We start from the raw sequence: 13,956 nt of genomic DNA, 5'->3' as shown, positions 1-13,956 counted from the left end.
GGGGGTGCGTGGGAGGGCCCAGCTCCCAAACAAAGAGAACCGGTAGCGGTGACATCATATCGTCACCGCTACCGGCTCGGCCGAACCGGGCCGAACCAGGCGGAACCCACCACTGTAGTGGATGATCACTTGAATATGAGCCAGCAGTGTGGAGCAGCAGCCAAAAAAAGCTAGTACAATCCTGGGTTGTATAAGCAGCGGCATAGAATCAAGATCACGTGAAGTATGAGTGCCACTTTATAAAATCCTAGTGGATTTGGACATTCCTTGGACAAGGAATACTTTGAAGATGAGAAGGGCCCACATTGGGTAACAAACTTTGTCTCTGATTGGCTTCATGAGTGTGTAAGATATCAGCCACACTCTCCCCAAGTGTGGCTTTTTCCTTGCATGCTTTCTGCCTGTATGCTGTGAAAACTGTCCACCCAGCTGTTTTGTTTTGGCCAAAATAAAAGCTGTTACTTTTTTCAAGACTCTGCTTGAGTCTCTCTCATCGGCACTATTGGGGGACTTTTTGGACATTTTGGACCTTACAACGGGGAAAAACCAATGGATTAAAGCTCAAGCGTGCTCACATCTGGACACATCTGGCATCAGATTCCTTTCCCTCAATCATCCATCTGGAAAAAGACGCCAGCTTTTCCCTCCCAGCAGCCTCTCACCCTTCAGGGCCACATCCAGAGGCTCCTTCAGGCCGTCGTGCTCCACGTGGCACCGATAATGGCCCCTGTCTTTGGGCTCGATCTGGATGCTGAGCCAGTAGTGGAAGGTCCCATCCGCGTTGGGGGCCACAGACCCATGGAGGGTGTCCTGCAGCCAGACCTCCCCATCTCTCCTCCAAGTGGCATCGATCTCCCTGGGGTAGAAGCCATCCACTCGGCAGATGTGTGTCTCCATCCCATCCTCGGCCTCCGCCCTGCTGCTCACCATCACCACTGGGGTCTCTGCAGAAATGGCACCACTGAAATTAATTCAGAGACTCTCCAGAGCCTGGAAGGTGGATGAGAAACTTGAAGGAGCAAGAAAGTCTCCCACTGCTTAGTTTTAAGGCAGGGATTTTCCACTCAAAACCAGCATCTCCAGAAGTTTTAGGAAATCCTCCCAATCTGGAAGATGCTCAACCAGAAAGTACTCTGGATTTTGAGTCCCTCCCAGTGATTCAATCTGAAAAGTGTCTGGCAACAAATTGAGGGTCGAAATAAATCCCACTCAAACTGTATTGAATTCTGACTGATCTTGGCCTGTTCCCTTCATGGGAACTGCTCTTTTAAGATCCCTTTCAACAGAAAAGCAATACAGAAGATTCCCCCTACCTTCTCCACTCGCCCAAATCTTAGGTTGCTCCAGGACTCTTTCCGAGGGAGACAACCACGATTTCAAGAGGAGGAGAACCAGAATCAAAGCAAGGGGCTCAGGGCTCTGGGGATTTCACACTGGTTAATTTGGAAAAATGGTTCTGCAAGGGAGGCACAGATATGTTAGGTCAGGGGTCAGCAACCTACAGCTCCGGAGCTGTATGTGACTCTTTGGGCCCTCTGCTGTGGCTCCCTGTCAGGTGATCCCAACACTGGCTGGGCCCCGCCCCTCACCCTCCCCTGCCAGTCACTCCCCATCTGGCCTGAGAAGAAAAGGGTAACGGAGGGGGATGGAGAAGCGGCCAGGGCACAGACAGAGAGATACAGAGAGAGGGGGAGAGAGAGAGAGAGACATAGAAAGATACAGAGAGAGAAGGAGAGAGGGGGAGAGAGAGGGAGGAGAGAGAGAGAGAGAGAGATATGTCAAAAGGATTTTGTGGTTCCTGGTGTTTTTTAACAACTGGTTCTCTGCCCTAATGACCGGCTGGGTAGGTGTGGCTGGGGGGGGGGGTCATGTGACCAGTGGAAGTGAGGTAAAGAGCAAATAAAGAATAATGTAGATAAAAGAAATAATGTGAATAAAATAGGAATCATACAGAGTCAGATATATGGGCTCTGGGGGACCCCCTCTATTCACATTATTATAAGGGGAAGACGTGCTTGGATACATGAACTCTGAGAGACCCTATCTATTCACATTATTATAAGAGAGGAAAGTGCTTGTTGGAAATTACATTAACAAACAGTTAAACCCCTTTAAGTGGTAATATATCTTCTGAGACCTAGATGTCACGGAAAGGACTGCTATATGGAAAAACATCTGAGTGACCTGACTGTGGATGACACAAAGACCTATATGTTACAAAGAGTTACTTAATCCAATGAATTTACCCAAGGATAGTAGTAACTCTCCCATTAGCGACTCTGAGCACTTAAGAAAAGTTGGCTAAGATAATTTTGTAAACTAAGATTAATGCTTTAAGTAATTAGATGAATTTATTATGCAGTGTATGTAACCATAGAAGGAAAATCGGATGTATGATCTCATGATTAACCATATATGGAAAATGTATGATCTCACTGAATCCTTTGTCTTAGAAATGTATAAAAACCATTGTATCAGAGTTCTTTCTTTGTTCAAAGCTTCAGGTACAAATCTGGCTCTGAACCTTGCGCAATAAAGCTGTCTCTGACTGGCCTTGGAATGTTTTTTAGTCCTTCCATTCCACTACAGAAGTGTCATCGAGTTGGCCACGCCCACCCAGGTTTTTTGGCTCCTGGTGTTTTCTTTTCTGTGGGAAACGGGTCCAAATGGCTCTTTGAGTATTTAAGATTGCAGACCCCTGTGTTACATCAATGGAATAGAGAGACAGTCCTCCCCAGATAGGGAGTGGCTACTGCAGTGGTGGGTTGCCCCTGGTTCGGACTGGTTTGCAAGAACCGGTAATAAAAGTAAGTAGAACCCACTCCTGGGCTACTGGTATGGGGGGAAGATTCCCCCATAAAGCCTGATCTTACCCAGCCAATCCTGGAGGGATCAACAATCCCAGAGAGGGACATGATACAGCCAGAGGGGGAAGATGGTCTTGATAGGAAAATATTAACAAACTTGCAGCAAAAGATTATAATGTGAGCAGGAAGCCTTGTAGGTTGGGTGGGGAGAGGGTTCTTTTGATGGGGGAGTCACTGTAGGTCAGAGTTGGAAAAGCTGTTTGTAACCGCTGCAAACGCGATTGCAGAAAATACGACTTCAGCAACAGAGTGGTCAATGCCTGGAACGCACTACCTGACTCTGTGGTTTCTTCCCCAAACCCCCATAACTTTAACCTTAGACTGTCTCCTGTTGACCTCACCCCATTCTGAAGAGGTCACCAACGTGCCTACCGTCCCTGTCCTACGGTCCCCATTTATTCGTATCCTTATCCTGTATTCATAATCATGTTTATACTTATATCTGCTATCTTAGACACGTTCGACAAATAAAATAAATAAATAAATAAAATGCAATAATTTCAGAAAAATATCCAGAATCCTCGGGAGTGTTTTTTTTTCCCCTGGGAAGAAAAAAAATCTATCAATCTTGACTTTTTTGCCCAACTGGAACCACTGATAATGTCCTTTCAATTGTAAAGGTGGTGTTCCCTAGAGCAGAGATGTCAAACTCAAGGCTCGCAGGCCGGCCCTGGAAACCGCAAAGGATCGGCCTGCAGTGCCTCTGCCAGGAAAACGGAACTCGGGAGGGCCACACACGGCCCACCCGGGCTCCATTTTCGGCCCCGACGGCCTCTTGCAACCTTCTGCCAGTGAAAATGGAGCCCGGGCGGGCCATGCACGGCCTCCTCAAGCTCCATTTTCGCTGGCAGAGGGCTGCAGGAGGCCATTGCAGCAAAAAACGGAGCCTTGATGGGTGGCCCATCCCTAGCCACACACACCCTGCCCTCCCCCGAAGTCAAACACAACCTGATGCAGCCCTCAATGAAAGGGAGGGAGAAGGGATGAGAGGTGCACCACAGGTGAAAGGGAGGGAAGCCCCCCCCCCCCCGTATGATGGGGAGGGAAATTAAGGGTGCCCCTCACACTTGATTCCATTTTGACTAATGCTGGCTCTACTGAAAAACCCCACGTGGCCCTGTTGCCTCTTCCTGGGCTGTGAACAGGACACTCCTAAGTGCTTTTGCTGTCTGATCCACACAGACAAACACCAGGCCGAGGCTAGCATATCCTGGTCCATTTAATGGTTGCCTGGCAACAGGAACAAAACAGGGCTTCCCGTATCCTGGGAAGATGCTGAAGAGGGAGAATGGATTCCCTGCTGGCCAGCCAGGTTGCAGAGCAGGGAGCCGAAAGAAGGAAAGCCCAGCCTAGATCCAGATGTTCACCTGTTCTGTTCACCTGTTCTCAGCAGGGTCTTGTTCCCGTACGAAAGGTACTTCTCCAGCCAATCAATGCAGTACTCATCCAGGTATGACTTCAGTTTCTGATTGAATCCTGGAATAGCATCCCATTTCCTCTGGGTGATCTGAGCCTGGGAGTCAAGAGCCACCCAGCTGGCTGTCTCCTTGTCGAAGGTGAGGAAGGTCTTCCCATCATATCCATGATGCTCAAACCCTAGTTTGCTCCCGTCTTCTCGTACCTCACAGCCGAATGTCTGCTGTATCATGTGAAAGCCTGAAAGAGGAACAGGAGGGTGGTTTGGGGAGTTCTTAGGAGAGGTCTCTCTCATTGCAGGACTTGGACATTGGAAAGAGGCACTGACTCCATCGCCATTTCCTCCCTAGCATTCAAGTGGTGCGGTGGCCTAGAGGTGGAGCTCTCACCTCACAATCAAGAGGCTGTGAGTTTGATCCTAGGTAGAGGCAGATATTTCTCTCTCTGGGCACACTGAGAATATATATAATACAAGTCCCTTTCTGGATTGGGACTCCTTGTGCATGGTCACTCATGCCCTGGTCACGTCACGCCTGGACTACTGCAACGCTCTCTACATGGGGCTCCCCTTGAGGAGCACCCGGAGGCTCCAGCTGGTGCAGAATGCAGCCGCGCAGGTGATTATGGGAGCAACGTGGCGCTCCCACGTAACACCTCTCCTGCGCGAGCTGCATTGGCTCCCGGTGGTCTTCCGGGTGCGCTTTAAGGTGTTGGTTCTCATCTTTAAAGCGCTCCATGGCTTAGGGCCAGGATATTTGCAAGACTGCCTGCTGCTACCGATAACCTCCCACCAGCCAATACGTTCTCACAGAGAGGGCCTCCTCAGGGTGCCGTCGGTCAGGCAATGTTGGCTGGCGGCCCCCAGGGGGACAGCCTTCTCTATGGGGGCACCCACCCTGTGGAACGAGCTGCCTCCTGGAATACGATTGATCCCAGACCTCCGGACCTTCCGTAAAGCCCTGAAGATGTTTTTATTCCACCAAGCCGGCCTAGCCTAAATGGTTTTTAATTGGGATTTTAAATTTTATGGATTTGGGGGTTTTAAATTGGGAAGCTAATGATTTAATTCTTTTTTTAATTATCTTAACTTTTGTATTCGTATGTTTTTTAATTGTTGCTGTTCACTGCCCCGAGTCCCCTCTGGGAGAAGGGCGGTATACAAATTAAATAAATAAATAAATAAATAAATAAATAAATAAATAAATAAAGAAAGAAAGAAAGAAAGAAATAAATAAAGAAAGAAAGAAAGAAAGAAAGAAAGAAAGAAAGAAAGAAAGAAAGAAAGACTCCGCATTGGCGACAGGAAGGGCATCTGGCCATGAAATGCTAGCTCCATTCAGTTGCCCAGGCTCCATCCCACAAGAGACTATGGGCTCATTAAAATATGATGATTCAAGGGAAAAAAGTCTCCTCATCAATCCCCCTTTTGACCTCTCTTATTTATTTATTTATTTATTTGTTCAATTTGTATGCCGCCTTTCTCCGAAGACTCAAAGCGGCTTACAATGCATTTAAAAACCATATATAAAACATTAAAAGTTAAACCATTAAAAACAATTAAAACCCATTCACACCATTCATGGCCGGATCTCATCAAATCGCAGCAGCGAGATCAACGGCCCCAGGCCTGCTGGAAGAGCCAGGTCTTCACCGCTTTTCGGAAGGCCAATAGGGTGGGGACGGTCCGAACCTCAGGCGGTAACTGGTTCCAGAGAGCTGGGGCAGCCACAGAGAAGGCCTCCCCCGCGGGCCTGCCAGCCAGCATTGTTTAGCTGACGGGACCCTGAGGAGACCAACTCTGTGGAATCTTACTGGTCGTTGGGAGCTATGCGGTAGAAGGTGGTCTCGAAGATACCCTGGCCCTGAGCCATGTAGGGCTTTAAAGGTAATAACCAACACCTTGAATGTCTTGATGTCAACCTGCGGCTCCCCTGAACCTTGCCGGGAAGAGGACAGGTGGCAAGTCCCCCTTTCGCTTCTCTGAATCAAAAATGGCAGTGGCGGATCTCAAGAAAGGATGGAGGCACAGAAGAAATGGGGGGAGGGAGCCTCCTCCGTCAAACTTTTGCCTTAGGCAGCAGGTTGGACTAGAAGACCTCTAAGGTCCCTTCCAGCCCTAGGATTCCAGGTCTAGGATTCTTGCTGCCCCCCAAAGATGGCAAAAGGGGAGGCCTTAAGGGACCTCCGCCAAGAGGGCAGTGCAGGAATTCAGCGCATGTTGGCTGAGGAATTCTGGGAATTGAAGTCCACAAATCGTAAAGTTGCCAAGGTTGGAGACCCCTGCTTTACAGCCCTCTCTAAGCGGTTTAAAGAGTCAGCCTATTGCCCCCAACAATCTGGGTCCTCATTTTACCCACCCAAAGATGGAAGTCAACTTCAAGCAGGTCAGGATCGAACTCCTGGCAATGTGAGCAGAGTTATCCTGCAATAATGCATTCTAACCACTGCCCTACTATGGCTCCTTGTGCTATATAATGTTTGTTTACTTTAAAACGTTTCAGTAACTGTAATCTGCACAAAGGAATTCAGTTATGGGCAGGGAAAAAATTATTTTGTAAAGCCATAAAATATTTTTAAATCACTTTAAATATTTTTAAAAGCCGAGGTGGCGCAGTGGTTAGAGTGCAGTACTGCAGGCTACTTCAGCTGACTGCTAGCTGCAGTTCGGCAGTTCGAATCTCACCAGGCTCAAGGTTGACTCGGCCTTCCATCCTTCTGAGGTGGGTAAAATGAGGACCCAGATTGTTGGGGGCAATAGGCTGACTCTCTAAACCACTTAGAGAGGGCTGTAAAGCACTGTGAACAGGTATATAAGTCTAAGTGCGATTGCTATTTAATTTTTTTTTTTTTTAAATCAGCTTTTCCCCTGGGAGGGACCTCCTTTCTCTCCTTCCTCCTCCTCCTGGGGAGGGGAGGGGAGGGGAATATGGGGCAGGAGGAGCCACACAACCCATCACTCACCTTCGCTCTGACTGTAGCGATTCCTCAGAATCTCCAGGTTTCTTCTGAACCTCTCCTCATTGAGACGTCCGATATGGCTCTGACTGTCCCAATATTCCTTCTCCAACTTCTCCATCCAGGAGACTCGAGGCTGCTCCTTCCTGCTGTTGCTATCGGAGGAAGAGAAGAGTTGGCCGTCCACGTAACCCACAGTAACATAGTATGACCGTCCCTGACTGGGGTCCGAGATGTAGTTTTGGAAATACTTCAGGGAGTGGGAGCCTGGAAAGGACCCAGAGACGCAGAGTTAGGAGGCTTCAGCTGAGAGACCCCCATTCAAGGGACGTAGTGGCCCCTAATTTGAAGATTTGGGGAGGAAGGAGGAAAAGGAGACATGAGGGGCAAGAAAAGATCAGATAACTTTATTGTTATTATTATTTTTTTTTACTGTGAGCATACTGGCCCACATTAAAAATGAAATGCTGTTGCCTGCTCTCAAGGGAAAGTGTACATCTACTCAAATACATACATAATACACGTGTACACATACTAGGTACATATCAGTGGTGGGATTCAAAAATTTTTACTACTGGTTCTGTGGGCGTGGGTGGGTGTGGCGTGGTTTGGTGGGCGTGGCAGGGGAAGGATACTGCAAAATCTCCATTCCCACCCCATCCCACTCCAGGGGAAAGGAAGGATACTGTAAAATCTCCATTCCCTCCCCACCTCACTAACCTGCTTTCCAGCTATGTGTGCAGGACAACCAAAGAAGACCCAGCTGATCAGCTGGGACTCAATCAGCTGGGACTCAGGAGGCAGAGAATAGATGGGGGCAGGGCCTGTCAGAGGTGGTATTTGCCGGTTCTCCGAACTACTCAAAATTTCCGCTACAGAACCAGTCAGAACTGGCTGAAACCCACCTCTGCTACATACATACATAAATAAATATATACTGTACCTGCCCCATACATTAATATATTATAGTATAATATAATATAATATAATATAATATAATATAATATAATATAATATAATGTAATGTAATGTAATGTAATGTAATATAATAATAATATAATATAATATAATATAATATAATATAATATAATATAATATAATATAATATAATATAATATAATATAATATAATATAATATAATATAATATGTGGGGAAAACCGCGGAACCTTCAGTCGTGTTTTCACCAGATGTGCCAATATGACGCCTAATAAATCTGTACTTTGAGGAACACCTAGGCCTCAGAGGTTTGATTGTGTTGGATCTGTTTCTTGGAACTCTGACAGTTGGAGCATTCACAACTTCTGGAGGCAAATTGTTCCACTAATTAATTGTTCTAACTGTCGGGAAATTTCTCCTTATTTCTAGCTTGCTTCTCTCCTTGATTAGTTTTCATCTGTTTCTTCTCATCCTGCCCTCAGGTGGTTTTGGAGAACTGGAAAAGGAATTTCCCATCGGAAGGCAGAGCAGGAAGATCCAGAGGGGCTGTGTGGCTTCATTGTTGCTCCCTTCACTTCCCCCTTTGCCTTCCCATATCTCCCCAGGAAGCGATTTGGATTCTCCCAGAGGCTCCCACGGCCTCTGGTCTCACCTAGATATACTGCCTCCCCCACTTTTCAAGTTAAAGTGTCAAGTTTATTAGATTTCTATACCGCCCTTCTCCCGAAGGACTCAGGGCGGTGTACAGCCATATTAAAACACATAGATTTATAAAATTTAAAACCAAATTTAAATCAATATATAAAATTGGCCCGCAAATTTAAAACACACATACACCCATAATAAAATTCATATTAAAATTCATATTAGGCCAGGCCGGCTTGCTGGAACAGGAGGGTCTTAAGGGCGCAGCGAAAAGTACGCAGGTCGGGGCTAAGACGGAGCTCTACGGGCAGCTCATTCCAGAGGGCTGGTGCCCCCACAGAGAAGGATCTCCCCCTGGGTGTCACCAGTCGGCATTGTTTGGCCGACGGCACCCTGAGGAGCCCCTCTCTGTGGGAGCGTATTGGCCGGTGGGAGGTTGTTGATGGCAGAAGGTGGTCTTGTATATACCCTGGTCCTAAGCTATGGAGCGCTTTAAAGGTGGTAACCAACACTTGAATCGCACCCGGAAGACCACCGGGAGTCAGTGCAGCTCGCGCAGGAGGGGTGTTATGTGGGTGCGCCAATTTGCACACATAACCACCCGTGCGGCCGCATTCTGGACCAGTTGGAGCCTCCGAGTGCTCTTCAAGGGGAGCCCCATGTAGAGAGCGTTGCAGTAGTCCAGATGGGACGTGACGAGGGCATGAGTGACCGTGCGCAGGGCATCCCGGTTCAGAAAGGGATGCAACTGGTGCATCAGGCGAACCTGATAGAAAGGAAGGGTTGAGCTTGAACTTGTTTCTCCCCATCCAGATCCTCACAGCCTCCAGGCACTGGGACATCTCGTCAAGGGCATCATTGGGGTGGTTCAGGGTGGAGATGTACAGCTGAGTATCATCAGCGTACTGATGGAACCTCACCCTGAAACCACGGATGATCTCGCCCAGCGGCTTCACATAAATGTTGAACAAAAGGAGCGAGAGGACTGACCCTTGCGGCACCCCACATACAAGGTGCCTTGAGGTCGACCTCTGCCCCCTACCAACACAAACTGCATACGGTCGGAGAGGAAGGAGGAGAACCACCACTCCCCCCACTCCCAACCCCCATACCATGGTCAATGGTATCAAAAGCCGCTGAGAGATCTAATAGGACCAGGACAGAGGAGCAACCCCTGTCCTGAGCCCTCCAGAGATCATCAACCAATGCGACTAATGCCGTTTCCGTGCTGTGCCCTGGCCTGAAGCCCGACTGGAATGGATCTAGATAATTGGCTTCATTCAGGTACTGGGGAAGTTGTCGTGCCACCACACTCTCAACAACCTTCGCCACAAAGCGAAACTTGGAGACAGGGCGATAATTGGCTAATACAGCCGGGTCCAGGGAAGGCTTCTTGAGGAGAGGCCTCACCACCGCCTCTTTCAAAGGGGGGGGAAGTAGCCCTCACTCAAAGAAGCGTTAATAATTCCCTGGAGCCAGCCTCGTGTAACCTCCCGGGAGGCCAGCACCAACCAGGAGGGACATGATCCAATAAACATGTGGCAGCGCTAAGCCTCCCCAGAATCCTGTCCACATCCTCGGGAGTCACAAGGTCAAACCCCTCTCAGATAACATTCTCAAGACCCCCCTCCGTTACCCCATCCGGATCTACCCAATCAGAGTCCAGACCTTCCCGAATCTGAGTGACTTTGTCATGCAGGAGTTGCACAAAATCCTCAGCCCTGCCCTGCAAGGGGTCTTCCCTCGCTCCCAGATGAAGGAGGGAGTGGGTCACCCTGAACAGGGCGGCTGGGCGGTTCTCTGCAGACCCGATAAGAGCGGAAAAATAATTAAATTTTTCTGCTTTTATCGCCACTAGGTAGATCTTATTATGAGACCTCACCAGTGTTTGGTCGGATTCGGAGCGACTGGCCCTCCAATCACTCTCCAGGCGTCTTTTCCGGCGCTTCATCTCTCTCAACTCCTCGGAGATCCAGGGAGCCAGTTGAGATCGGCACCAGGTCAGAGGCCACAAAGGCACAACACGATCCAGAGCTCCGGCGGCCATCCTATCCCAGGCGGCCATCAGTTCTTCAGTCGCGCCGTGAGCCAGAGCCTCAGGGAATGGCCCAAGCTCCGTCAGGAATCTATCCGGGTCCATCAGGCGCCTGGGATGGAACCACCTGATCGGTTCCGTCTCCCTGCGGTGAGGTGTAGCGGTTCAAAAGTCCATGTGAAGGAGAGAGTGATCAGACCATGACAAGGGCTCGATGACTAAATCCCCTATTTCCAGATCACTCTGCCAATGACCAGAGACAAAAATCAGGTCCAGACTGTGTCCCCCCATGTGAGTAGGGCCTTGAACTCATTGGGTCAGGTCCAAGGCCATCATGGAAGCCAAGAATTCCCGAGCCGCCATAGACAATTCGCCGACAGATGGCAAGTTGAAAGTTCGATTCTCACCAGGCTCAAGGTTGACTCAGCCTTCCATCCATTGAGGTTGGTAAAATGAGGACCCAGATTGCTGGGGATAATATGCTGACTCTGTAAAACTGCTTAGAGAGGGCTGTAAAGCACTGTGAAGCAGTATATAAGTCTAAATGCTATTGCTATTGCTGTTGATTGCTCTCACTATTAGGAAATTTCTCTTTAGTTCTAGGTTGCTTCTCTCCTTGGTTAGTTTCCATCCACTGTTTCTCGTCTTGGCTTAGTTTGACCCCATCATCTTTGTAGGAGCCCCTCATCTATAGGAACACTGCTATCATGTCACCCCTCGTTCTTTTTTTCATTAGACTGGACACACCCAATTCCTGTAACCGTTCTTTGTACGTTTTAGCCTCCAGCACTGTACAGGATCTGCACAGCCAGAGAAATAAAGGCCAAAGTCTTGTTTGCTCTGGGTGTGTCTCCCAGTCCTTCCCAGTCCCAAGGCAAAGGCCACGGAGTCCTTCCTGGTGCTCCCTACAATTCCAGCAGCTTCTCAGAGCCATTGGGGAAGGAGAGGCCCAGCTCCACTTCCAGTTCTGGGTAGATTTTAGAATCCAGAAGGATCAGAGTTTTTCCCTAACCGCAAGAGAGAAGGGGGGTGGGGGTGGAATTTAACTCTGTTCATGACAGAGCAGTGAGAAGGCCTGAAATCTGGCCTAGAGGAGTGACTGCAACCCAAGCTGGAAAAATCCCAAGGCTGAAAAATCCTGACTACCACGGAACAATAATACTTTCTGCATATTTTTAATTCTGCAAAACGGTCTCACGTTGAGGAGGGGATGGGAGACGGAAGGAGGAGACCCTGGGGAGGAAAATCTCTACCTGCCCCAGAAAATCTCGTTTTCAAGAGGCCACTGGACTTCCTGGTTTTTCTCCGGAGACCTTTCGCTTCTCATCCAAGAAGCTTCTTCAGTTCTGACTTCCATTCCCCAGTCAGAGCTTCCAAGGAGCTTCTTGGATGAGAAGCCAAAGGTCTCCGGAGAAAAACCAGGAAGTCCAGTGGCCTCTTTAAAAAAAATAAAGCACCTTTGGGACAGCCATGATCTGGATGATGAAGAATCTCCATAGAGAAGTTTCTCTCCCAGAAAGAAACTCTTTTTTTAAAAAAAAAATTGATTTATATGTCGCCCTTCTCCGGAGACTCAGGGCGGCTTACAATGCGTTAAGCAATAGCCTTCATACTTTTGTATATTTATACAATATAGGATTGTAGGATATTAGGATATCCTTGAGGATATTAGGGTTTAGGGTGCCCAGGGTGGGGGACAGGAGGGGGGTGGAGGAGAAACTAATCAAGGAGAGAAGCAACCTAGAACTAAGGGGAAATTTCCTGGCAGTTAGAACAATTAATCAGTGGAACAACTTGCCTCCAGAAGATGTAAATGCTCCAACACTGGAAGTTTTAAAGAAGATGTTGGATAACCATTTGTCTGAAGTGGTGTAGGGTTTCTCGCCTAGGCAAAGGGTTGGACTAGAACGGGGGTCTCCAACCTTGGCAACCTGAAGACTTGTGGACTTCAACTCCGAGAATTCCTCAGCCAGCGAAGTCCACAAGTCCACAAGTCCACAAGTCTTCAAGTTGCCAAGGTTGGAGACCCCTGGACTGGAAGATCTCCAAGATCCCTTCCAAATCTGTTATTCTATTCTAAGATCATGAGGGAGGGCTCTTTAGGGAGGTTATTCAAGGAGTGCTTCTCTGGGGACTCTGACCCCCTGCTGCATTCACACCGCAACCTTTAACCCAAGAGCAGAGTCCCATCAACGCTTTGTTGTCCCCCCCTGAAAGTAGCCCGAGAGGGGTGGTGGTGGACCAGAAAGAGGACTGAATCAGGATTCTATTTCTGGGAATAATTATTTTGTTTTGGTGGGGGGAGAGATTCCCTGGATGGATTCCCACCAGAAGACAAAGGGGCCGGAATCCCCGATGACGCCCCCTAAGGACTCACCCCCGAAGCAGCCCTCCCGTAAGGTGATGACCGCCAGCACCAGAAGCGACAGGGGCGCAAGGCGCGGAGCCATCCTATCCGCAAACCTCTCCCTGCGCTCCGCTTCCTTGAATTCGCGGGCAAAAGCAAGCGGCGCCCCGGATAAACAAAGCAGCAGCGCAGCAATCGGGAGCGAGCCGGCGATTGGCCCAAAGCTCAACGAATAGTAAAAAACAACAACAACAACATTCGTCCTCGTGTCGTCATGGTTGCTAGGCAGACGTTCCAGGTGCAACCTCGGAGAGAGGCAAGGGAAAAGAAAAGCGAAAGTTCTTCCCAGGGATTCCGCCTCTTGGGGAGGGGCAGAACTGCGGGGCTGGGAAAAGAAGGGGGAGGGTTATCTGAGTTTGGAGGGGGTGGGGACGACTGGGTCCCCCTCACACCCCGCACAGACCCTGGTAGCCGGGGATCAGGTGTGGGTCAGAAGTGATCTAAGGTTTGTATGAAAACCCTCAAAGTCACGCATGCCCTCTTTCAAGGGAAAGAAGATCCCTCTTTTTATGGGAAAAGATCGGGGGATCCCAAAGTCAGGTAGTCCTCAACTTACGACCACAACGGAGCCCCAAATTTAATGTTGCTAAGTGAGAAATTTGTTAAATGGGTTTTTCGCTCCTGGTTTATGACGTTGCTTGCCACGTTTGTTAAGTGAATCGCTGCAGCAGTTTATTTATTTATTATTTATATT

The 13,956-nt window shown here is 48.6% G+C and overlaps 1 protein-coding gene across 1 annotated transcript in view; it reads right to left on the bottom strand.

Annotated features, from left to right (window-relative positions):
- LOC139310005 (major histocompatibility complex class I-related gene protein-like) overlaps window positions 1-13,338 on the bottom strand; it is a 38,913-nt gene extending 25,575 nt beyond the window's left edge. Inside the window, exons 1-2 of the mRNA XM_070934183.1 lie at window positions 13,233-13,338; window positions 7,245-7,505 (exon numbers count right to left, since the gene is read on the bottom strand). Of these exons, the coding sequence (XP_070790284.1) occupies window positions 7,245-7,505; window positions 13,233-13,305 (334 nt within the window). The 5' untranslated portion in view covers window positions 13,306-13,338. The remainder of the gene's footprint in view (window positions 1-7,244; window positions 7,506-13,232) is intronic.
- Between the last annotated feature and the right edge of the window lie 618 nt (window positions 13,339-13,956).

This window comes from Pituophis catenifer, unplaced genomic scaffold (assembly GCF_029215685.1).
Source record: "Pituophis catenifer annectens isolate HBS135680 unplaced genomic scaffold, rPitCat1.0.hap2 SCAF_2, whole genome shotgun sequence".
In the NCBI taxonomy this organism is placed as follows: Eukaryota; Metazoa; Chordata; class Lepidosauria; order Squamata; family Colubridae; genus Pituophis; species Pituophis catenifer.
This window is presented reverse-complemented; position numbering and strand designations above follow the sequence as displayed.